This window comes from Musca vetustissima, unplaced genomic scaffold (assembly GCF_032173495.1).
Source record: "Musca vetustissima isolate MV318-11 ecotype Yass unplaced genomic scaffold, APGP_CSIRO_Mvet_v1 utg38055, whole genome shotgun sequence".
In the NCBI taxonomy this organism is placed as follows: Eukaryota; Metazoa; Arthropoda; class Insecta; order Diptera; family Muscidae; genus Musca; species Musca vetustissima.
In genome coordinates, this window is record NW_026877003.1 from 157,559 (window position 1) to 182,925 (window position 25,367).

General features: G+C 32.9%; 1 protein-coding gene across 1 annotated transcript; it reads left to right on the forward strand.

Annotated features, from left to right (window-relative positions):
• The first annotated feature begins 11 nt into the window (after window positions 1-11).
• On the forward strand, window positions 12-25,058 carry LOC133321524 (serine-rich adhesin for platelets). The gene is made up of 10 exons (XM_061530608.1): window positions 12-173; window positions 245-556; window positions 642-796; window positions 1,883-2,397; window positions 2,497-2,579; window positions 10,598-11,986; window positions 19,875-20,170; window positions 20,276-20,654; window positions 24,612-24,811; window positions 24,889-25,058. The coding sequence occupies exons 1-10, from the start codon at window positions 28-30 to the stop codon at window positions 25,005-25,007; spliced, it is 3,594 nt and encodes a 1,197-aa protein (XP_061386592.1). The 5' UTR covers window positions 12-27; the 3' UTR covers window positions 25,008-25,058.
• The last annotated feature ends 309 nt before the right edge of the window (window positions 25,059-25,367 follow it).

Sequence of the window (25,367 nt, forward strand, 5' to 3'; positions counted from 1 at the left end):
TTTAAAAGGGCCTAAGTGCCCTTGGTTATGGCCTTTATGATGAAAAAGAAAAAGTATCGTTTCAATGTTGAAGTTCAATTGCAAGAATTAGAAAATGTAACACTCGTCAATGAGGTGCTATTTGCTAAAATCCGTCTATTAGATGGTGGTTCATTTCAAGAATACAGCAGCAGGTGAGCTCATAATTTTCTTTCATCCTTTATTCAATTTTATTCATTTTATTTCTCTTTTTATCTCTTTTCAGGGAGGAGGTACGCAATCATCGCGTAGAATGGAATCGCAGTTTCGAATTCCCCTGCAAAATGTCAGCAAATGCCTCAACGGGCGTGCTGGATCCATGCTATTTGCGCATTTCGATACGCAAAGAGATGAAGGGTGGCCGTAGTTATTATAAGTTAGGTTTTATTGATTTAAATCTTGCCGAATATGCTGGCGCTGGTTTAACCTCGCGACGATTTTTACTCGAAGGTTATGATTCGAGGCATCGTTTAGATAATTCCATGTTAACTGTATCGATAAAAATGTTAATGTTAAGTGGTGACATATTATTTAAGGCGTAAGTATATTCAAATGGCTTTCCTTCTACTTCCTTCCCGAGAATATTTATTAAAATAAATAACCTTATTTTTGTTTACTTTCAGTCCTACACCAAATTTAAAAAATAAACAAAAAACACCCACAGATGATTTGGTCACCGGATCAACGGGTGTTGGTCTGCAATCGCCCACATCGCTAACACCAACATTACCCAGCATTGGGGTAACAACACGTCCTGTATCTGGTATAAGAGATGATGGTAAGTTCGGATAAGAAACAACACAATTTTAAGATAAGAAAATAATATCTGATCAAACGCCTAAGAAAATTAAAAGGTTCAGATTTCTTAAAATAAACCTAAAAACCCAACAAAGGCGTATTTAAAAAAGGTTTTTCTTAACCCATCACAGGAGTAGATTATGGCTTATTTGCCATAGATTTTTTAAAAATTAATTTTCATAACCCAACAGCTAAGTCGATGTTTTAAAACTATTTATTTCATAAACCAACACAGGCGTAGATGGTTTAAAACTATTTATTTCATAAACCAACACAGGCGAAGATGTTTTAAAACTATTTATTTCATAAACCAACACTGGCGCATATTTTTTAAGAAATGTTTTCATCTTTTTCCCATATCAGAGGAGTATATTTATATAAAATAGTTTTTCAATAGTATATCAGTGGAGTAGATGTTTTAAACTGAGTTTTCCATAATCTGTTAAAAAATCGACTCGATTTTAAAATTTTTTCCATAACCTATTAGAAGAGCACATTAGAGCCAACGATTTTTTAGTCAGGTTTCCTTTTGTAAAAAGTACGATAGTCAGAGGCTTAAATAATTTTTTTCGATGTCATTATTTTTTGAGTTTCCTTTTGGAAAAAATACGATACTCGGAGGCTTGAATGATTTTTTCGATGTTACATGATTTTTTCCATGATCCCGCAAACTTCCCATTTGATCTTTATAAAAAATGATTCTTGGGCCTTGATTTTTCTTACAGCTAAATCCATGCTCTCTTAGATCTAGTTTTCATTACGAAATAAATTCCATGTCCTAATTTCCACAAATTCCCTACAGAAAAATTCCATTAACTCCGTTTTTTACATGACCTCTGAGACCCTAATTTTTACTTTACTAAGTTTTACTAGGGTCGTACCTAAATTCATGCGTACGATTTTATTCACCTCAAAAGTTATATACATGTATTTCATTGAATGTTACCCAAAAACGCATTGCGTATTATTAAAGTATTTTATTTTTTTTTTTTTATAAATTTGGTATATTTTTATTCAATCTACATAGTTTATCACCAAATATTTTCCTCTTTTTCCCTCATTTCAGATTCAGATCCACAACATGTAATAGCTTCCATTGTTACGGATTCGGGACATTCGGAATCATCAGAATCTGCCATTACACTAACATCAGATGCATTATTTGTGCAACAATTGCAGTTGCAACAACAACAGCAGCATCAGCAACAACAAAACAATCAACAACAGCATTTGCCATCATCTTCCTACCCACCATCATCGTCATCATCTGTTGCAACTCTAGTTCCAGGTGTTTCACTAACGACAACAACAACAAATGCACAACAACAAAGCTATGGTGGCATTGGTGGTACGGGTGGCAGTGGTGGTGGTGGTGGCGGCGGTGCTAGTAATACTGCTGGCGTTGGTAGTGGCAGCATAAATGTTGGTGGCATTGGTGTTGGTATTATTGGCAGCATTAATTGTGGCACCACATCATCATCATCGATAGGTGGTGTGGGTGTTGGCTTAACAACAACATCAGGTGCCACAGTTCCAGGCCTGGAAATGGGCCATTCAAGAAATTCCAGTAATACTAGTCAAGTAAGTTGGGCCCCAAATGGGTTACTCAAATGTTTCTACACTAAATGGTGTAACATTTTTTTATTTTTGTTTATTTGTTCCTTTTCTTTTTTATTTTAGATGTCAAAAGGTTCCGGTTATAGTAGTATTTCGCACAGTCAGCATTCTTGTCAAAGTTCTGAGGGCGACTCAGGGCATGCAAGGTAAGCTTTGGAAGTTCTGTTTTTTCTACAACTACAAAAGTTGCCCCATTTTAAGTTCTATTATTTTTTGTTATATAGAAAAAATATTATAATTATTTTTATGTTTCTTTTTTATAGTCTTTTTTATTAGCTTTCTTTAGAGATTATTTACTATTTTTTAAATATAGTTATTTTTTTAGTTTTCTTTTTTAAGATTTCAAAAAAAATATTTTTTTGCTATGCTTTGCAATCAAAAGCAGTTTAAAAAGAAAAGCAATGAAAGCTAAAAATCAAAAAAGGGAATCTTCAGCCTAGAGTTCCCTAGACAAAACTTTTTTGTTTAGTTTCTATTTCTCTTTTTTATTTTCTATTTCTACTACTCAATTCGACAAAATCATTCGCCAAGAAAAAAGAAAATACGATACCAACTACACTACTTGTACATAATTTACAAAGAAACAAAACTTAACAAACCAAACCATATATACATAACCGAATCTACTAAAAACGCCTCCATTTTAACATGATGTGTACTAAAAAACAAGAATTCACTTACTTTTTACACTGTAACACACAAACAAAAACAACACTGCCTTAACGAAATCATGAAACTAATGATGATTCTAAATACTACATCCTCTCTCTCATCAACATCATAACTTGTATTCTCTTAAATATGCCGCCTGTTGTGTATTTCTTTAAACAAGAACTTAAATTTAGTTGAACGTAAATAAATAAACTAAAAGAAATTTTCGTTTATTTTGAATATAATATATATGTGAATTTTTTATAATATGTAATTGAAATTTGTTGTTTTACTATCTATCTTTTAATCTAGGTAAAATATTATGTACGATAATATGTAATGTTAGAAATAAAAAAAAATTAGAAATTGGTTTTTGATTAAGGTTTTACACTCATTTTTGAAATTAGTTTTCTTTATTCACTTAACAAATATTAAAAAGATTTTTTAAAAATAATTTTTAACAATGGCGTAGAGTTTTTCAAAATAATTTTTCATATTTTGGATTCATATTCTGGATTCAAATCCCTACTAAAAATTATAAATATTGGGCTCCTTTTTAGAGTATTTTGTGATCTTCGATTTTTTCTATAAAGAAACGTCCATGACCTCAGAAACCTTATGGCCCCATAAGCGCGTTTCAATCTAATTGGCTGAAATTTGGTGCGTCCGGTTCTTATTGCATACTAAATCTCTCCACAAAAAATTGCAAATATAGGTCCACTTTTTCTGGTAACCCTCATATTAAAGTACCCCAACAATTTCCGTATTTTGGGTATTTTGAGTGTTTATCCACCGAATTCGCTGTAATTTGACACATTAGGTTCTTATTGGGTACCAAATGATTCCACAAAAAAAAGAATATTAATATCGGTCTATTTTTCGGGTATGCCCCATATAAAGGTAACTCAAAATTTTCGATATTTTGATGTGTCGGTACCCAAACAATTTGGGGTTTTTGAGCGCGTTTGTTCGCCGAATCTGCTATAAATGGGCACTATGGGTTCTTTTCAGGTACCAAACCTCCTACACACTAAAATTTGTCTATTTCGATCCATTTTTCAGGGTAGTCACCATATAACGGCACCACCCAATTTTCGGAATTTAGAAGTTTCTGAGCGTGTTGTTCAATCGAATTCGCTGTAAATTCGCACATTGTGTTATTATTGAAGAAGGTAGTAATCTGCGTACTAAAAATTATCAATATCGGTAAATTTTTTCTTGAGAATTTAGATCAAGTTTTTGAATAGAATTCGCTATAATTTGGTACGTTGGGTTAAAATTGGCTACCAAATCTTCGCGCCAAAAATTTTAAATTTTGGTCCAAATTATAACGGTACCGAGATTTTGGGGGCGCAATTTTCTACAGAATTCTACTAAAAACTATTAATATTTGCACCCTTTTGGAGGTAGTCCCCATATAACTCCTTTTTTATATAAATAGAAATAATAATAATAGAAAGAGGGATATTCTGAAATCTAAATTGTGTACTTATATCCTGCAAAGTAAGGAATTCTTAGATGATTTCATGACCATTTCCATCCGACTGTACATATGTTAGATTCATACCAACTTCAGAGAGTATCGATATACAAAACTAAATGTCCGAACTAAATGTTCGAAAATCTGCTACAACGGTCCACATTTAGGCACAGCCCTCATATAATGATTCATCCCAATTGTCTGAATTTTAAATACACCGAACCTTTTTGTTTGGTATCTTCTCATACAAAACTAAAAGGTTCGGTTCGAAAATGAGTTAGGCTTTTCAACGGCTTTCATCCTCTAGTTGCATCTTGAAATTAATGGTTTGGTTCAGACCATGTTTGTCACAATGGCTGATGAATCTAGGCATCTAAAATGCTTCTTTAAAAACGCACTGTAAAATTTTTGCTATAAAATCCGATTCGACGCCACAATTGATTTTATTGTAGGTTACCGTAAATCCTCTCTATAAAAACCCTCAATTTTTTTAGAAAAGTCTCTATTCAAATTTTGGTGTTAATTTCTTTATCTATCGCCTGAAAGTAGACTATGTAGAAATCAGCGGAATCCACACTTTGTAATCTCAAAATTGTAAATATTAATCGAGAGGATAAATAAGGAGATTGTGTCAGCTCAAATGTTCAAATGTCAAATTGGTGAAGACATATGACCTAATAACTAGTCGGATACTAAAAGACTCCAATTTATGTGATTTTATTCTAACATATAGGTAATATTAAAGTAATCTTTTCTTAAATTAATGATGAGTGAACCCTTGTCCGTTACAAACTTCGAACAGTATGAAGAAAAGTATCCATAATTTGTTGCAAAATAAATCTGCTTAAATTTTTTATTGGCTCTTTACGATAATGACTATTTAAAATTGTATGCTAAATTGTTTTTTCGTCTTCTAAATTTGTTTAGTTTTCTTCTCAAATTGGAAAATTTTCGATATATGGTTTTGTTTTGAAAAAAGTTTAAGGTTACACACAGACTTTTGTTGTTGCAACTATTCTCTGCTTCCCTTCCAATGTAATCTGATGATAATACGTTGTAATACATTGCAGTTTTTCAAATGTAGTCATAATTTCTTTAGATTTTTGGCAACAAGTCAAAAATGTAAATTATACAAAGTATGTGTCGATTCGATAAAATATTTGCTTGCTTCTCTAATCCACGTCCCTTCCACTCGCGTTTGTTGGCGATTGGAAGAATACAAAATGTAAATTCTGCGGGTTATTAAAATTTGTTTATGTGCCAGCCCCAGTATTCTTCATTTATTATGCGTTTTTCGTTTTTGTTTCCTTTGAACATACATTTTTTTTAGAGAAAAAACTTTGGCGCCTTTATATCCCTCTTGGTCTTTGTCGTTAAAGTAAATTCAATATACCGAAATCATACATTGATGTTGGTTGTGATGATTTTGTTTTCAATTTAATGATAGACACCCCCAACATCCACCCAAAATTACGATGAGGGGGGAGGTATGTGAAAAAAGTGAAATGTGGTCATACACATTTCAGTTTTTTTTGTTTTGCTAACAAAACTTTTTCGCAGAATCAAAATGATGAAAACCATTATTTTTCTCGTTTGCTAATTGAAAACAAACAACCTTGAGCGAATTGTTTGTTTCAAAGTAAATTTTATTCTTATTTACATAATTTAGGAATTTATTTTCCACTTAATATCGTTTGTGTTTAAGCAGAAAATATATATACAAGAATATTGAAGAGGATCTTGAGATTATTTATTAAAGAAGTTTTTTTTTGTCAATGAAAATTAAAAAAAGAAATATTTTGTGGCCTTGAACCACAAATTCCTTTATATTTTCTCCATTCGGGGTATTTGATCTCTGAATCTTTTTGTATATACATATGTATTGTTATTAAATTAATTTATTCCTATTGGAATAATAAATATATGACCTTGAACATTTTGTTGCGTATTTCCAATCAACAATAATTTTGAAGTTCTTTGAAATTTACATGAAATATATTTTCATAAGATATTTGTTTTCTTTTAATGTGCCTTTCAAATCAACAACAAACATTTTGAAGTTGTTTGGAATTTAAATGGAATATATTTCAAAAAAATAATCGTTTTTTTTTCTTGTTACAAAGAAACCCAAATCTCAAAACTAGAGTAGAAGTATGAGACTTCATTATAAATCTATCAGTATTTCAGATCCGGAGTTCCTATTTTCCTAAGATTTAAATATCGATTTTTCATATTCGGCGATTAGACCTTAGATAAACCAAATCAAAGGACAGAAATTCCTACTTTATGTAGCATAACAATGTCCCCTTATATCAATACCTTTTTCAGTTTATAGAAAGATAGTCTTCCAGACCAGTCCTAATTTTCCTAGATGATTTTTAAGACCGATTTTTAACATTCAAGAAGTCTCTCGCAATATCGTTTGGATAGTTCCTGGAGAACTTCCGAATGAATTTGAGATTCCTCTTGATCAATAGGAACTTCTTATCCGTTATGGAGTCGATGTCCCGTCCGATAAACCGGTTGTTAAGCGCTCTCCGGTACATCTTCTTGGCAGCGATTTTTCACATTCAAGGAGCAAATTTAAATACCAGCAAGCAGACCTTCTCCATTCATCAACACCTATGTTTGAAAACAATTTTAAGAACTCCACACGAATATTTAGGCCTCATGTAGATCTCCAATTGATGGGCTCAGAGATGATCTTCGCCATAAAATGTGAAACCATATAGAACGTTATCTCTTGTGTATTTACCATTTTCTTACTTACTTAGCTGGCTTGTTACAGAACGGTTGTTCCATAAGCCGAGCTTAAAAAAGATTTCCAAGCGCGTAGGTCTTGTGCGCAATTCCACCAATTTGGAAGACCACGTTTCAGGATGTTGTTTTCTACTTTGTCTTTCCATCTAATTCGTGACCTTCCGCTTCTACGGGAACCATCAGTAGGCTCGTTTTTATATGCCTTTTGAGCTGGGGCATTCTCATTCATCCGCACAACATGGCCTAGCCAGCGTAGTCGCTGCAGCTCAATACGACTGACTATGTCAATGTCCGCGTATAAATTGTAGAGCTCGTGGTTCATTCGACGCCTATATTCACCGTCGACATAGATCGGCCCGTAGATCTTTCGGAGAATTTTTCTTTCAAACACCCCAAGAGCTGCCTCAATTTTGCAGGAATGCCGAACGTAGACATGGCTTTAAACACCTCTGAACGGATAGGGCTGTCGATAGCGGCTTTATAGTCGACAAATAGGTGGTATGTGTCGATGTGTTTTTTGTGGGTCTTTTCCAGGATTTGGCGCAGAGTGAAAATCTGGTCAATGGTGGATTTGCCAGGTCTGAAGCCGCATTGGTATGGTCCAATGATGTCATTGACCATTGACTTCAATCGTTCACACAGCACACTGGATAGCACTTTATATGAGATGGGAAGGAGACTTATTCCTCTATAGTTGGCACATATCGTCTTATCTCCTTTTTTGTGCACGGGACACAGGATGCTGAGGTTCCAATCATTGGGCATGTATTCATCTAGCCAAATTGTACAAATCAGCTGGTGCATGCTCCTGACCAGCATCTGGCCACCAGTCTTGAATAGTTCGGCTGGTAACCCATCGGCTCCTGCTGCTTTGTTGTTCTTGAGCGGATTAATTGCATTTATGACCTCATCTTGGCTAGGTGGTATACACTCTATACCATCATCTCTTATTGGTTCTGAGGTATCTTCTTCAACGCCACTATTTGATACCAGAAGCTTTTCAAAATGCTCCTTCCAGATCCTCACGCTGTCTGTATCTGTCACCAGGTTTCCTTCTTTATCTCTACAGGAGGATGTGCCTGCACCAAAGCCTTCGGTTTGGTGTTTTACTCGTTGGTAAAATTTCCGGAATTCATTCTGGCTCCTGTACATCTCGATTTGCTCACACTCACGTTTTTCTTGTTCTTTCTTCTATTTTCTGAAACGTTTCTCCTCTCTCCTTTTCTCCCGATAATTCTCCATCACGTTACGTGTTGCTACTGTCTGCAGGATTGCCCGATACGCTGCGTTTTTCACATCAGTAGCATTACGACACTCCTAATCGTACCATGAGTTTCTTGGTGGTGGTTTTTGGTACCCAAGTGTTGCTTTTGCTGCAGTTTGTAGGAAGTGGGCAATTCTTTGCCATTGTGGACAATTCTTTGCAATTTTCCGAAGGTGGGGCCAAAGATATTTTCCCTTCCGATTTTTGCATTAAAATCTCCTAGCAGAATTTTAATGAAATGGCCAGGGCAACGGTCATATGCTGTTTCTAGGCGCTTGTAAAATATGTCTTTAGTCTGTTCATCTTTATCTTCGGTCGGAGTATGGGCGCAAATGAGACTGATGTAGAAGAACTTCGCTTTTATACGGATTATAGCAATTCGCTCATCTACTGGAGTGAATCTGGAGACAAGGTCTTTTATTCTCCTGTTAACCATAAATCCGCAGCCAAATTCATGTCTCTTTTCGTGGCAGCTATAATACAGGGCGTAATCGTCTGATTTACTTACGCCTGTCCCTTTCCATCGCATTTCCAGTAAGGCAATAATATCGGCTTTGTACTTCTTGAGTACATCCGCCAAAGCGAACACTGCGCCTGTTCTGTACAACGTGCGCACACTCCAAGTGCAGATTCGCAGATCGTGGTCCTTTATATGTTTGTGGGGGTCGTCAATATTAGGGGGGTTTGGTTTGTTTTTCCTTAGCTTTTTCATAGTAGGTTGGGTTTTCCGAGAGTGGGCAACTAACCCGACGCCTCAACTCATTTTTTATAGTTCTTATGGGTGTACTCGCGGCACATATTAGCTCACTATTTCATCGGGTGATGAGAATAGCTCCCCAGGTGGCACCGCGGGGAGGTCAGTGTCCACAATTGAGATGAAAGAGGGACCAAGATAAGCCTGGACTACGCCATGTTAAAGCCAATCAGAGCAGTTGCTTGGTATCTAACATCCCCATTACCATTAAATGTGAATAATTTATACCTCATTGGTCGACTTGATCTTGGAAAAATTTCTCCTCGGAAAATGACATCGGAGATCCTGGTTTTTATTGAAGAATATCTAAGAGTCTTCTATTTAATGATTTCTTCTCGTACTGCAAGAATCTAATAATAAATAAATTTTTTTCGATATCATAAATGATAAATCATTATCATATTAAAAAAATACTTCCGTTTTTAAAATATTACCTGGGAACTAGGTTGTACTAATCCAGATTTTAGAGATAATCTTTGCTTGATCGTTTATTGTATAGTTGTATTCTTTATAGAAGGCGATCGGCCTTATTGGAATATGGCATCTCCTCTAAAGTGAGGTCATGTTCAGAGGACTGTTCAAAAAGTAATCTAAAATTCTATTTATATATTAAACTCGATCTTGGAGGTCAACACATCTACAAAAATGTAATAGAAAAGCAGTGATTATCTTGTTCACAATTTAATGTTATTTATCCAAAATAAACGGGGGGTCACCTACATGATACATAATAATAGTTCTTTTAATATATAAAATTTTTTTTTTTGGCATTGCCACTTAAAAAGCAATCACAGATCGTTCCTATATATGTGTGTTTTCCCTAATATTTGGTGGTAGTGTGTATATTTATATAATTTTTGGTAATAAAAAATTTTGTTTACATCTTCTTCCCTCTTAAATTTGTAATATTTTCCCCTCCTCTATTTGATGGTTTTTGGATAGCTGGGTTAATACTGTATTTTAATTTAAGTCTGAGTTTTTATTTATAGTATTTTGTAAGATTTTTTATTTTATTTTTCTTTTATTTAGATTTTATGTTAATTTGTTTTTCTTTTATATTTTATTTTTTATTTATAAAACAAATTTTATTTGTGTGTTAACAAATGAACAAAACAAAAACAACAACCAAAAAACCCTTTCACTGCACCCCCAAAACAAATAAACATGGTATTGGTCCAAAACATCAATTTTCCTTTTCCATGAAACCCAAAACTTCTAAAAATAACCCGAACCGAACAACAAGAAACACATTTAGATTCAGCAAATCAGTTTCTCTTCTGAATAGACTTAATCAGAGAGCTATGAATGCTATGCGCTTACATATACCCACTTTGAAATATCACAATCCCCCGCCAGCTATATTGGATAATGAAAGTGATGGATCTAGTACAACTCCGAGTGGTGGTGTTGGCAGTGGTCGTCTTGGTGTCGTACCCTGTAAAGGCATTGCTGTGATAAATATCGATGAGAATGATGAGTTGGCTTTCCAGACACCCAACTGTTCGGGCCGTGAAGATTATGCCATGGATGATTTTCGTACACCCCTCAATGAAATGCCCTCACCACCACCCCTATCAGCCAATTCGGTCTATAGTATGAATTATTTGAATACACCCTCGCCCACATATCGTAGCGTAAACAGCAACAGCCAATATGGTTCACGCGATTCAGATCTCAATCAACGTGGCAGCGGTGATAGTGAAAGTGAAACAGCCGATGATTCCGGATTGGATGAGAATTTCCACACACCACGTGTGGCCAAAATTAAATCCATGGAAAATCTTTCCATATTGGAAATGGAATTTCATAAAGCCTCCCAGGAATTGGATCGTAATTCACCGCGACGTCTTAAGCTTTTGGCCGATAAGGAACGCCAGCAAATGCCCAAAATGAAATCGCTGAATAATCTCTGTTTCGATGATTATTCTGAGGAACAAGTGCGGGCGGAATTCCAACAAATAAGGAAGCAGCGTTTGGAAGAGAAGTATCGCTTTAACTTTCAACATCGTAAAAGTTCCACCTCCTCAACAAATTCGGGTAAATTATTTGTTAAACATACCAAAGTGGGTAATGCCAAATTTATTGGCAATGAGTATGACTCACCCCAACCACAGCAACAATCACAAGGAGGCGGAACCGGAGCCGGTGGTGCCATTATACATTTTCCCATACAGAAAATGCGTTCAATGGGCACAATACCAGATGTGGTCACCGAACGTATCGAACCAGATCCATTTTTAACACCAACCTCTGGTCGCAGACCCAATTTCCCCATGGAAACGCAATCGGCGGAGAAGGCTGCCGCACCCTCCTATGCTGTGGCCCGTCTACTTAACTATGATTGTGTAGATGGTGCACACACGCCACAAAATCATCTATCACATAGCTCTCTAAATGAATTGTATTCGCACGACCGTATGGGTAAATTTATGGGAGCGGCCAGCGATACATCATTTATGTCACGGACACCCTTTGAAAGAGCCTATCGACGAACTTTATTGAAAAGTTCAACACCCTTTCGACAATCATTTGGTTTGGCCAGCAGCAGCGGCACCAACAGTGAAATGATGGCCGGTACGACGGAAGATTATACTGCAGCGGTCAGACATTCCAATCATAATGCCGGTGTTTATGAGTTAATGAGGTTCGTAACTAGCTAGAGATGTCACAAAAATAATAATTATTATTATTACGTCTAAATGGTAGTTTTTTAAAGTCCTTGTCCCAAAACGAAAAGAAAAAACTAGTATCAAAATACATTTGCTTTACCATTATTGTTCCAAAAACCCGAAGAAAACAAACAACAAACAGCACACCTTTTATTCAAAAAACAATTTTAATAATAACACTTAGATACTCAACTTTCTTCACTATCAAACTTCCCCAATACAATTTTCAAAAGGAGGGAGTGATGTAATTTGAAATAAAAAAATATCTTTACAAAAATTATTTACAATTTAGATTAGCCATCATCAAAGCTCTATTGTATGGTTGAACACTTTTTAGTGATTTTTTCATTATCACTCCCCTCTTAATACTTTTTTATACATTAATTACATAGATAAAAAAATAATAATAAATTGTATGTGATATTTAGACAGAGGCACTATCACGCGTTTCTCTCTTACCTCCTCTTGCTTACCAATATTCCCATTTTTTATATATTTAAAATATTTGAAGGCTTGTGTTTTATTAGAGAGAACATCTTAGCATATTTTTAGGCTAACATTTTAACATTGTGGTTTAAGTTTGTAGGGAGTAAAAATATTAACCATATAACAGCACCACAATTCTCTTTCTATACCACAGCACTCAATATTATTAAAAGCTACTAAAATGTCGTATTTTTTATTCATTTATCGAGTATGGTGTGATATTTTAAGAATTTTATTTGTGAAGGGAAAACATGGTAACGTTATTAATGGTGTCACTTTCTTTGTCCTAGTTAGGTGTGGTTTAACGGGGAATATTCGGAAATTCTATTAAGAGATTGCCATATATATATATATATATATATTATAATCAGTCGAACTTCCATAACTCGAACCACCATTATCTTCGAATTATTGGGATTTCGAGTTATGCTATTAATTCTAATTTGCTATTTTAGTGCCCAAATGTGCTTTAACTTGAAGAACATAGTTCGGCTTATGGAAAATCGACATTATTTAAATTATAATTAGCTTAAAACTATTCAAACTACATTTTTTAGATATGCATATAATATTGATAAAATTTTTCGGAAATAATTAAAAATTCATGCAGCTTGGCAGGTTTTTATCATCATAGATTTCAACTCTAGTAGCTTGATGTCATCAGAACATGTCCAGTTCTAGATCCATCCTCTTATTCCTATCATCATGTGCAGACACTTCAATCATTAAATTGCCCAATTTTGACACATGTTCGTAAGCCCGATTCAAACATGTTTTAGAAGTGTTTATCACTATGTCGCTACTACTTAGGTAACCAATCATTAGCACAAGTTATCATCGGGATTTGGTGATGATTTATTTGTGCTGCATCGTTTTTAAACCTAGCTTTGAAGAAGGAAATAGAACTTAGAGGGTAAATACAATTTAGATGCAGGATTGTCTTTGTATCTTGTCTAGCTAAGTCGGTCAAGACATGTGTTTCTAGTTATATGTAATTTGTAATCACGATACAGGCCACAGTTATGACCAATCGTCACAAAATGTACGCATGCATGTACGACGGATTCTGGCCAAAGAAGGCTCCTATTGTTTTTGCTAAAGTTCCGTTAAAATTTGGGGTATGAAATGGACTAAAAACTTTATTTCTGTCCGATTTTCTGATCGCTCTAGAGGCAACAATTATAACCCGAACACCACGAAATTTTACACCAGGAAGTGAATCTGGCTAAAGAATGAGCATGACTGTTTTGATGCATGTGTGGCGTATAATTTTAATTCTAAAAGACATAGACGCAAGAACTTGATAGTATATCCAGGAGGATTGGTTGAACTTTGAATTGCTACCAAATATAAAGCTGTATGTACTCGGATGTGGGAGTTATACATAAATACTCAATGTGTTATAGATGATGATCAGTCAATCTTCCGCGGGTCAAATCAACCAAAAACCTAAACGCCACAAACCACAAAAATGTGGCGTGAATATTCACCTCGGTAAAACAAGATTTGCCAGAGTTAGAATGTGGAGCTGTTGTGAAGGATATCATATGGTCGACTCCGTCGGACTATACTGCTCCGCTCATTGATTTTATATTAAATGTAGGTCCATGTATTTTTAACACAGCCCTCAAATACTGGACCATCCAAGGTATCAATTATTTTAACAGTACCTAATGTATATTTCAACTGCAGTCCCTGATATTTGGCATTTCGGATTCTCTATATGGGTCACCACATGTAGGCACTTTAAAGGCTCTAGGGGAATTTCCAATAAAAGTGGGTGTTCACAGAGGATTTTGGATTTCTTATAAAATACAAATAAAATATTTATATTTTTGTTTTAGCCCTATCCATATAAGGTATTTTAGTCTCATTTTCCAAACGACTATAATTGGGAATTTCAGAATCTCACGTCTGTATTTTAGAATGGCGGGCTCGATAAATCAAAAACTAATAATTCAATCCGTTCAAATTTTAATAAGTTATTCGGTACATACATAGCTATCATATGTACTAGGATAAATGTAATCGGTCAATATCTTCGCTATTTCCTAACTTGGTTTTGGTAAAAAATATGAATTTTTTCAAAAATCTAGTTAGCCAGAAATGTATTTCCAGTGGTCGGAAATCATGTCCGCCATCGAAGAGGACTTTAGTTACAAAAAACAAGAACAACAAAAACAAATCAATTAATTTTCTTATCATATATATATATATATATATGCCTAGTTATAAGTCGTCGAAATTTCAAATCGAGAATGGGTGGGGTTCCCTTAATTATAATTTGTCTACTTATTTGTTAGATCCTAAAAGTATGCTACTAATTGTCCTAATTGCATTACTATTTTCAATTAAATTCTATTTTATGGCTCTACGTAAAATTTTCTCATTTAGCGTAGTAAGAAAACTTAAAGCAAAAAAGGGCAATATTGGTTAATAAAGTTAATAATAAAACCTCATGATTTGAAGAATTTTGAAAATTATTTATTAATGGACAAATTTAACAAATCTCTTAATAGAATTTCATGCATATTCAATTTTATAGCATTAGTATAAGTACAGAAATAAAATAAAACATCATTTAAGCTAATAATCTATTTAAGAAATTTAAGAATCACTAATATTTTGTTAACATTTTTATTACTTTTTTTGTTAATTGATTGCAATTATAAATTTGGTTTTGTTGGGTTTGTGGTTAATTCTGTTTTGTTTATTGTTGGTATTAACATTCTATTTATATCTAAATTCTGTTATTTTTGTTTAACTTTAATATTTTTGTTACCATTGTATTTTTGTGTCTGTTTAAAATAATTCATCTTGTTATGTTTTATTTTTTACTTTTTTTTTTTTTTTTTTTTTTTTTTTTTTTTTGTATTTCTTTTTTATTGTTATACCTTGACACACTGCACCATTCACTTCACTACAACATTGTATTCACCAAGTGTCCTTTTCTTCTTACTGTCGTCTGTCACATTGTATTAGTTTCGAGAAAAAATTGTTGTCAGAAATACCTTGATAATATCTGTCACTTGTTGTGTGCAAGGAGATAAGGAAAATACTAGTAACAAAGATTTTTGTGTTGGAATCCCTAAAGGACATTTGAAAAAAAATTATGCTTTTCTAACACTTTAATATTGGGAGATTTTCTGAATGAATTGAAGACAATATTTTATTTTCAATAAAATATTATTTTTAATGTCCTACCATTCGATTCTCTTACAACTCGAAATATCTATCTAAAACCCTTCATGTATATATGTTTTAGCTTTATCAGCATTATATTCTTAAATTTATTTAGCTTTGTGTTTTTTAGAGCTGTGTCTTATTTCAACAAGACGAGCTCCGATATTTTAAAGACGGTACTTTTTAAATTTGTTTCGAAGATATGGCGTTTAATTTACTTCTTATGCATGAGATCCAATTTGAAATATTTCAAATTTTATTTTAATGTTTGGACCGGAATTTTTAAGAATCTTCCTGGAAAAATCGTTGGTCCATGATTATGATCATACCTTGTAATAATACATAATGACTCTACAATACATAATTTTCTCTCGAGGATCTCAAATTGCATCTAAGGATTTGCAAATTGCATTAGGATTGAAGAAATTGAAATATAATTTTCAAAGAAGCAAATCTAATGCCATACCATTTGTGGAGATGTGGGGACGACAACAATAAACTATTGTGTCGTCATGTTTGGTATTATGGGGTATAACCACTGAGAACAACAACAATATATGGGGATAGCAAATAGCGGCTAAGAGACATTCTGGCGTCGTCGTCATCGTTTTTATTATTTTTGTTGTGATTCAATCTGGGTCATAATAACAAACAATCCAATCCCGACCAGCACAACCCATCCCAACCATTTCAAATTTGTAAATCAAGTGCAGTGTGAACATAAATTACTTATATACTCGTATATGTGAATGAATATATGTATATGGGTAAAAGGATCTCCCAAGTGTGAATGTGTGTAGCTGACAATGTTTAAGGACATTTGGCAAAAAAGTGCACACACACCGAAAGCGTAAAGAAAAGTTCAGCTATAAATCTATTTTTTGTTTTTCTTTTTTATTTTTCGATGCTAAAGCGAATTACAAAAATAAAAAATACAACAACAGCCACCCTAGAATCATGTCTAAGAGCATGAACTTGCTCAGTTATTGTTACACCGGATGGACAACACTATGTGTGCTACCAGCAAACAATAGCAGTTGCTTTTCTGTCCGACATGGCTGAATGCTGCTGATTCTTTTGAGACAGATGAGACAATACAAGTTTTTTATGTTACGCACATACACATACGCACGTATGTATATTTCTTCATCTTCATGTGACGCATATCTATGTCAAAGTTATTGAATTTTAACATTGAAATGAACAATAGCTAGGGGAAGTGGTTTTATTTTCGTGGGCCACAGTAATTTTTGGAGTATCCAAAAAATTCAGAAAAAATTTAGTTTTACTTTAATTTCACTGTGGGGGATTATTATTGACAGTTATTGACTCATATATTGTAATTTTTTCCAATTCAGTGTCAAATTTTAACATATTTAAATGACTTCTTCAATGTGAATATACCTTAATGATTTATATTATCAGTAGGTGCCTTCTGGAGCCTCTTTTATATAAAAATGAAAAAGAAGTCCTGAAAAAAGTTTCCATATTTTGTGTACGTCTCACAAGCCCCTTTGCTGTCTCTAAAAAAATAATATCGTATCAGTGGAAATCCTATAAAAATTTGCTTTTAGACCCCTGCTCTTCAAAGACTTATCAAGGGTTTCTTTCAAATCTTTGGTTATATATCATATAAAGAAGAACTTTCAATGACCTTCTAACTATAATAAATAATGGACGTCTTGGATATGGCATTATAAGGAGGTAGGAAAAGCTGTCAGTGTTTAAATCTAGTCTGAGTACAACTTTGCTTATTCTTTCTCCGTGAGCTGGGAGTAAAGAAACGAAATCAGTAAAAATAAAGGAACAGAGATCAGAGAAGGGAACTATAGGAACTACAGAAAAGAACCTAGTTCTTATCGTTCCTTTATGGGTATAGTTCAAATGAACTAGTTCGTTTCGTAAAGACTCAACTCTAATTGATAACATCCACAAATTATAGATTCCATCCCACTTTTTATCATACACCTTCGGGAATTTCCTTGATTTATTGAAGATCTAAGACATCATTTATTTATTTTTACTTTTGAATTCTCGTTTTCAATTGTTACATCCTCCAATTCGAAGACTATTGCAGCATTTTGTATTTTTAAAATTGAATTCATTTTTGCATTTCTCATTCAGAATGTTTAATCATTTTCGTAAATTGTTAGACCAATTCGTAAAATTTTTCCACAGATGGTCTCCTATAAAGCGGGTTCTGAGGTTATGTATTACCCCTCATAATATAAAGTAGCACTCTTATAGTTCCAAGTAAAAAATTTAAACCTAACAGGCTACAACTGTGAATTTTAGAATTTCAAATTCTGGAATACCTTCTTAGAAATTCCACTAATCATCTTTAAAAATGTATCCCCCAATTTTTAATATTTAAATTATTCGAACTATCAGGTGTTAAGTGGATAGTACCCCTACTAATAAAAATTATAGACATTGGTATTCCGGCTACTCAATAAATTGGAGACCTATTAAAAATATAAGATATGATAACTTCCATACAACAGTATCGCCCGATTTTAAACATTTTTGAGTCCCAATTATTCGAACTGTAAATGGATAGAACCCCCGGTAATAACAATTATAGATATGAGTATTCCGGCTACTCAATAAATTCGATACCTTCTAAAAATATAAGGTTATTATGGCATTACATTTCTGAGGCCCAAATAACATTTCCAAGAATATAAAAAGCTTGGAATTTCGGGTTTTAACTAGTAGAAGACCACTCCCCATATGCCGCTATCGTCGGTTAAGATATTATTTAAAGTCACTACTTATGAATAAATGTTTTACTGGTGACATCTCCGACCACACCCTTTCAAATCTATCATATCAACACACATATGGGATTTATTTTACACTTCTTTGGAAGACAACTTTTATTTTATAGAAAACTACTTCCATTCATTTATAGAAGATCGCTTCAACTCTTCCCGTAGAAGAAGATTTCTCTTTAATAGAAGTCTCTCATTTAACTTTTCTATAGATGACGCCTTCATAGAAGACTCCTTCAACTCTTTTATAGAAGTCTGGTTCAACTCTTCCATTGGAGGCTGATTCAACGTTTCTATAGAAAACTTTTTCTAATTTTTTAAGGAAGACAAAACTTTTTCCAAGGGAATAATTTTTCAACTTTTCTATTAAACAATTTGTATTTTATGTCGAATTTGTTATGTCTACTTAAACTCCTCTATGAACGACTTTTTCAACACTTCTATAAAAGAATCATGCAAATCTTCCAATTGGAGACACATTTAACACTTCTATAATATACACTTCAAAGCGAGTAAAAACACTTTTCCCATAGAAGACACTTTCAATAACTTCTCTATTTAAAAGTCCAATTTTTAACAATAGGAAGGACTTGTTCAAAAATTAAATTTGTTTTTAGATGACTCCATTTAATCGTTGCTTAATCATGTTCTGCAGTATTAATTATAATTTCATATCTCATCTCACAACAATCTGAAAATAAAAAATTATATATATTGTTTTTGGGAATCCTATAGAAAAAGGCATTCAAAAGTTTTTTCTTCTTAAATATTATATTCTCATGTTAAAAAAAAATATTAAAAAAATGAGGGATTTTCTCATATTATAAACTTTAGAATTTAGAAATTCTTCGTGTATGAATTCTAAATCATGAACAAATATTTATATAAACTTGTATGTTGTTTAAATACACCAACTTTTTTATATATAACACATCATTATATATATAGACACTACACTGATACGCACAATCTACCAAACAAGAACAATAACAACAACAAAAAATAAACACAGACACACTAAATGTTAAACACCAAAAATTAGCTTTACTCAATGTGAAAATTTGTGTCTACAAATATATATCGTATAAATATATAAAATTATTAAAGGCCTTTCTGCTTCAAATTTATTATTTTTAGTTTTTTTTCAAGTCTGCCTTAATTTTTTGTCCTTTTATCGTCCTGGTTTTAAATTAAATTTTTTATTTTTTTACTTTCACTTTTCTTAACACGAAAATATCAAATTTTAAATGCTTTTTTCTTAACACGAAAATATCAAATTTTAAATGCTTTTTTCCATATTTATTTTCCTACAATAACCAAAAATATTTGCTACTCCAAATGGATTTTTAATGACAAACAAATATAAAATTTATTACAAAAAAACAATAATAACTTTTTGGGGAAAACCATCACCCATTAGCAGCCGCAATTTTAGTGGTGTACCTCGTCGTTTATTGGATGGCAGTAATCGTCAAATTTCCTCAATTGCTGTTAATGCAAATAATGCCGCAGCAGCCGCCGCTGGCAATAATAATGTCCATTTTTCCTCTTCTAACTCACCCTATGGCACATTGTCGAGCATCAAATCTAACCATTCATCGTCTTCGTCATCGAATGGTAGTCAAAGTAGCAGTAGCAGCAGTAGTAATAATGTCATAACATTTCAATGTGCTTCAGTGGATACGGTGGACGGTGGCGGTGGTGGTGCGGCTACTGGTTTGCCCTCCACCTCATCGTCTTTGTCATTGGCCCAACAACAGCATCAGCAACAACAACAACAGCAACATTATCATCAACAACACCAACAACAATCGTTAGTAGGTTCACCTGCTGGTAGTGCAGGTGTTGGTTTTGGTTATAACACCTCCGCTGCTGCGGCTGCCATAACTAGTGGTAGTTGTGGTGGTGGCGGCGGTGGTGGTCACATGCCCAACATCTTTAATACGAATAGCGGCGGCAATAGCCCACGTTTGGGTGATGCAGCTTTAAGTTCATTGGCTGCCAGCCCCACCGATGCCTGTAGTATGCGTTCAAATCCTTCGGCTGCCTCTCTAATGGCTGCAGGCGAAATGACCACAACATCAGCTACTGCCGGCATTCCCGGTGGGGTTATAGGCAATAATTCAGCTACGCTTTCGCCACTTTCCTCAGCCGGGTCGGCAACGACTACACATCTTATACGACGTCCCAGCGTTACTATGTGCGTTAAACGGTTTCATTTCATAGCTAAATGTCATACAATTTTGTTTTTCGATATTCAGTTTTGGTTCTGATTTTATTTTTCCCTACAGTAGTGGATTTTTTTCTTTATCCCTTTCATTATTTATCCTTTGAAATGTTGCTGTAGTTTAACGAAGCATCACGTAGTCACAACAATGGTTGCAAGATTTTTTTCTTCTTTCCATAGAATTTTTTTTTGTTTTTTCTTGTTCTTCTAGGATTTTTCTGTCATTCTCTTTTATAATTTGCTTGTTATCCTTGAGAGCATGATGATATTATTATTCGTTCATTTTTTATGTCATATTTCATGGGTATTTTTTCTTTATTATTTTTTAGTTATGAAAGAAGGACATTTTTGCTGGATGATATAACAAGCACTATATAACCTCCCGAGTTGTGCAATTTTTTTGGGAAGCCAGGCAAAATAAATTCCCAACTCCTGAATTGGAAATGACAAAACGTGGACCTGGGCAATTTTCTTGAAACTCCTCACTGAAATTGTACCTACAAAATAATAATATTGACAATGGAATGGGCAATAATTTGGAAATGAAATGGGAGTCAATGAGTCTCCCTCCGTTCTTTACCATGCCTAGAGGTCTCCTTCAACTTCTCTATTTAAAAGTGCAACTCTTCAACAAAAGACTCATTGAAATCTCTTAAAGAAGGTTGAAAAATTCTTCTTTAAGAGATTTCAAGGAGTCTTTTGTTGAAGAGTTGCACTTTTAAACGGAGAAGTTGAATGAGACCTCTAAACATGGTAAAGAACGGAAGGAGAATCATTGACTCCCATTTCATTTCCAATTTTCACCTTCAATGAACGACCATTTTCAACACTTCCCATAAAAGTCTCCTTCAACTCCTTTATTTACAAGTCCAACTCTTTAACAAAAAATCCACTAAAGAAGAATTATTCGACTATGTCTCCAGTTCTTCTGTGAACGACGATAGAAGACGCCTTCAACTATTTCATTAGAAGACGCCTTCAAGTCTTCCCATAAAAGCTACCTTGTACTCTTTTACAGAAGAGTCTCCTTCAACTTCTTTATTTAAAAGTCCAACGCTTTAACAAAAGACTCCTTTAAATGTGCTAAAGAATAAGTTTTCAATTATTTCTCTTTCAACTCTTCTATGAACGACCTTAACTCTTTTATAGAAACTATTCTATAGAAATTGCCTTCAACTCGTCATTTCTTCTATAGAAGACTCATGCAATTCATCTGTAGAATACGACTTCTTCCCTTCTATTGAAGTCTACTTCTAAATTTTCTATAGAATAAGCTTTCAACTCTTCTACAGATTATGCCTTCAATTCTTCTATAAAAGCCACCTACCAAGTTTTTTCATAAAAGAACTTCTTCAACTCTTCAACAGAAGACGCCTTCAGTTTCTTCGATAGAAAACGGTTTCAACATACGAGAAAACCATATACCAAACACCTGCGGAATGTGGTGTACACAGTTTCCACATAGTTTTTTAGCCTGTGTCTTGACCCATGTCATACAAATTTTTTCTTACAGAGGTGTCAGATAGCGAAGAAAAAGACAATGACTGTGACGTCAACTTTCAAATATCCACGTCCACTTTCAAATATCGACCGAGAGTAAAGGTCACTATTTTCAAGTAAATTAAAGATTGACACAGTAGATTCTACTTGTAAAAATTTTATAGATATTAAAAACGAAAGAGCTTGTTTTTATACGTGCCAAATTTGAATATTATTGGCTACGAAAAATCTTCACATTGTTTGAACAAACTTCGGATCTATTGGCCTCTCCAATAGTAGCAACCTTTCACCGCGTCCATGAAGTGAACAGCTTTGAATTCTGCCAGGCGAAGTCATGTGCCATATTTTATTGTAAACTCTACTACTAGACATATAAACATAGTTCTTCTGTACAATAATATGGTAGTGCTAAATATCAGTACTAAATTTAGTAGTAGAATTGTCAAAGGGCCAATTACAATTTTTTTCCTTCAGTTTATTATTTTTTATTTGTCTAGAATCTTTTCATCTCACAATTTTTTTTTACAAAGTAAAAAAATTGATTTAATGGTAGATTCATTTTTTGCATTCTAAATTTGTTTTATTTTTTGTAATGCGAATAATTTCTGATTTTTGATACATCATTTTTCATTATTTTTTGTCCATGTGTATTGAATGTTGTTGTTGTGTTTTTTTCTCTCTTTATAACAAAACTAACCAATCTTCTGTTATTCACAAAAAAAAACTTTGTTGTGTGTGCTGTTATCAATTATTTAAAAAACTTATATAAATGTTTGGCAATGTTATGTTTTATTTTGGAACTATATACTTATATACAAATTTTGTATGTGTTGTGTTACCTACCCTACCCCTACCTACACTTTTCAATATCACACAAAAGAAAACACCTCTATCAAAACTGCTACTCACTTTACAGCAAAAAAATCAGTGGTTGAAATGTAAACGGACTTTATTTTTTTAATAAAAAAGAATTTTAAATATGGATTTTTTAAATCTTCTGAATTCTGTAAAAAATTAAAGGTATATTAAAAACTTCCACAAAGATATTAAAAAAAATATATTACCCAATATTTTCTCCTCCAATCAAAATTAATGTACTATGTAAGGCTATTTTAAATAATGGATTCATAAAGTTTTTTTTTTTTTTATTTTTTAGTGGTCTACTTTAATTAAAATGTTTCCTTTAATCCTATTTTGGATCATTACTATTAAAAAATTTAAATAAATATGTTTGAAATATTATTCTCCTACAAACAAATTTTATGTAAGATTGTAAAATCCACAAATTATTTTTTCCACCATTCAAAAGCAAAATCGATTCAGAAGATTAATAAAAAAGTTCAGATATTACCCCGTAGATTAATGGATATAGATTTTATAATAAAATATTAAAGAATATTAAATCTATTCTAAAAGATTGTGGTGAAAGAACACATCAATTGGCATTCAATTGATGAAAATTTTAAATTAGTATTTTGAAACAAAAATAATTCAGATATTAAGTCGTAGATTAAATTGTCTTTGAATTGCAATCAAAAATAAGATGTCACCATTCAAAAGCAAAATTTCTGTTTGCAATTCAAAAAATTTGTTCATCCGAACTATTTTTTTAATATATTTAATCAAAATTTCCAACAATTGAATGTCAAAAATATGTATTCTTTTGCCACAGTCTTCCAGAATAGATTTAATTTTCTTTAGCCCAATATTTTTTTATAAAAACTAAAAATTAATTGAATATCAAAACCGTATCCATTAATTTACGGCCTAATATCTGAACTATTTTTTTTTTAAATCTACCAAACAAACATTTTCCACCAATCAATGCCAAAATTCTTGCAGAATAAGTTCAATTTTCTTTAGTTCAATAGTTTGATATGAAATTTAAAAAATAATTGAATATTCTTACCACTTCAACCTTGATCTTTTGCAATAATTTACACATACGTCTTTATTAATTTACATCTGCGCTCTCTATGCCTCCTTACTTTCTATCACTCTCTCTTTCACTCGTTTTTTTCTATTTTCTATAATCTGTCTTTCAATCTAAGTCTATAGTTAAGCTTTGAGTTTAGTTCAACATTCAAATTTTTGTATTTCAAAAAAATATTTTTATAATAAAAAAATTTGTCCATTTGTTATTCAATTCAATTTATTATTATATTTATGTTTGGTGATTGCTATCATCGTCTTATTATAATATTAAAATTATTTCAACAAAATTTTACTAATTTGTTTTTTGTTTCTGTTTTTTCATTTTTCTTCTTCGCTATGGATTATGTTTTCAAAAAAAAAAAACAAAATTCTTCATAACGCTTACAAATTATGCTGCTATAAATAACCCAAACCTCCCACCAATCACAAACCAAAACCAAATACAACTTCTGGATCTAAATACAAAAACAAACAACTCTGCTAAATTTGTCTTAGGAATCCCAGTTCTGGCTCCTTAGTTATAAGTGAAACTGGTTCATTGGATCGCATGAAAAATACCGTCAAAGGCAAGAAGGGGCCACTGGACGATGGTCCCCGGGTCTCGGATCGTGTGGAAGAGACAAGGGTCAATCCGAATTCATTGATTGATGAAATCTTGAAGGATACAAAATTGGATCAATTGGAGGCGGCGGAAAGTAAGTCCCATGCTTTTGAAAAATAATATTTATTTCAATTTAATTAATTTCCCCCTTTTCATCCCCCCTTTTTACAGCTTCTGGTTTACAATTGTACATAGCTAAGGATGGCACCACCACATTTGGCAACCATGAGGTAAAGTCCCGTGTCTTAGCAGGGGCATTCAAACAGGTTGTTATGGAAAATCCAAGATAGTAGCATAAATTCCATATATTTACAAATAATATATATATTTGTTGGACACAAGACTTTTCTTTATTTGAAAAAACAAACAAAAACAACAACTACTATTACTATTACAACAACAAAGAAAACCTATTATAATACCTAATATATAAATATATGATAAACTATTAAAAAAACAAATAAAATAATAATAAAAATAAATAAAAAACACTACTGTTACAACAACAACAAAAATTGCTATAAAAATAATAAAAAATTCAATCAATGTTATACAGAAACAAGTAAAAAATAGTAAAACTAATTTTTGAAATTTAAAACGATAACAAAAAGAAAATTTTAAAATGGAAGTTTAAAAAAATAATCGATGTT

What these genes read in the sequence shown, in the direction of transcription:
- LOC133321524 (XM_061530608.1), top strand. Translation starts at nt 28, where the DNA reads ATGGCCTTTATGATGAAAAAGAAAAAGTATCGTTTCAATGTTGAAGTT. An exon ending in GGTGACATATTATTTAAGGC is followed by an intron (nt 557 to 641) that starts GTAAGTATATTC and finishes GTTTACTTTCAG; the next exon opens with TCCTACACCAAATTTAAAAA. An exon ending in CGGTGGTGGTGCGGCTACTG is followed by an intron (nt 20,171 to 20,275) that starts GTTTGCCCTCCA and finishes AATCGTTAGTAG; the next exon opens with GTTCACCTGCTGGTAGTGCA.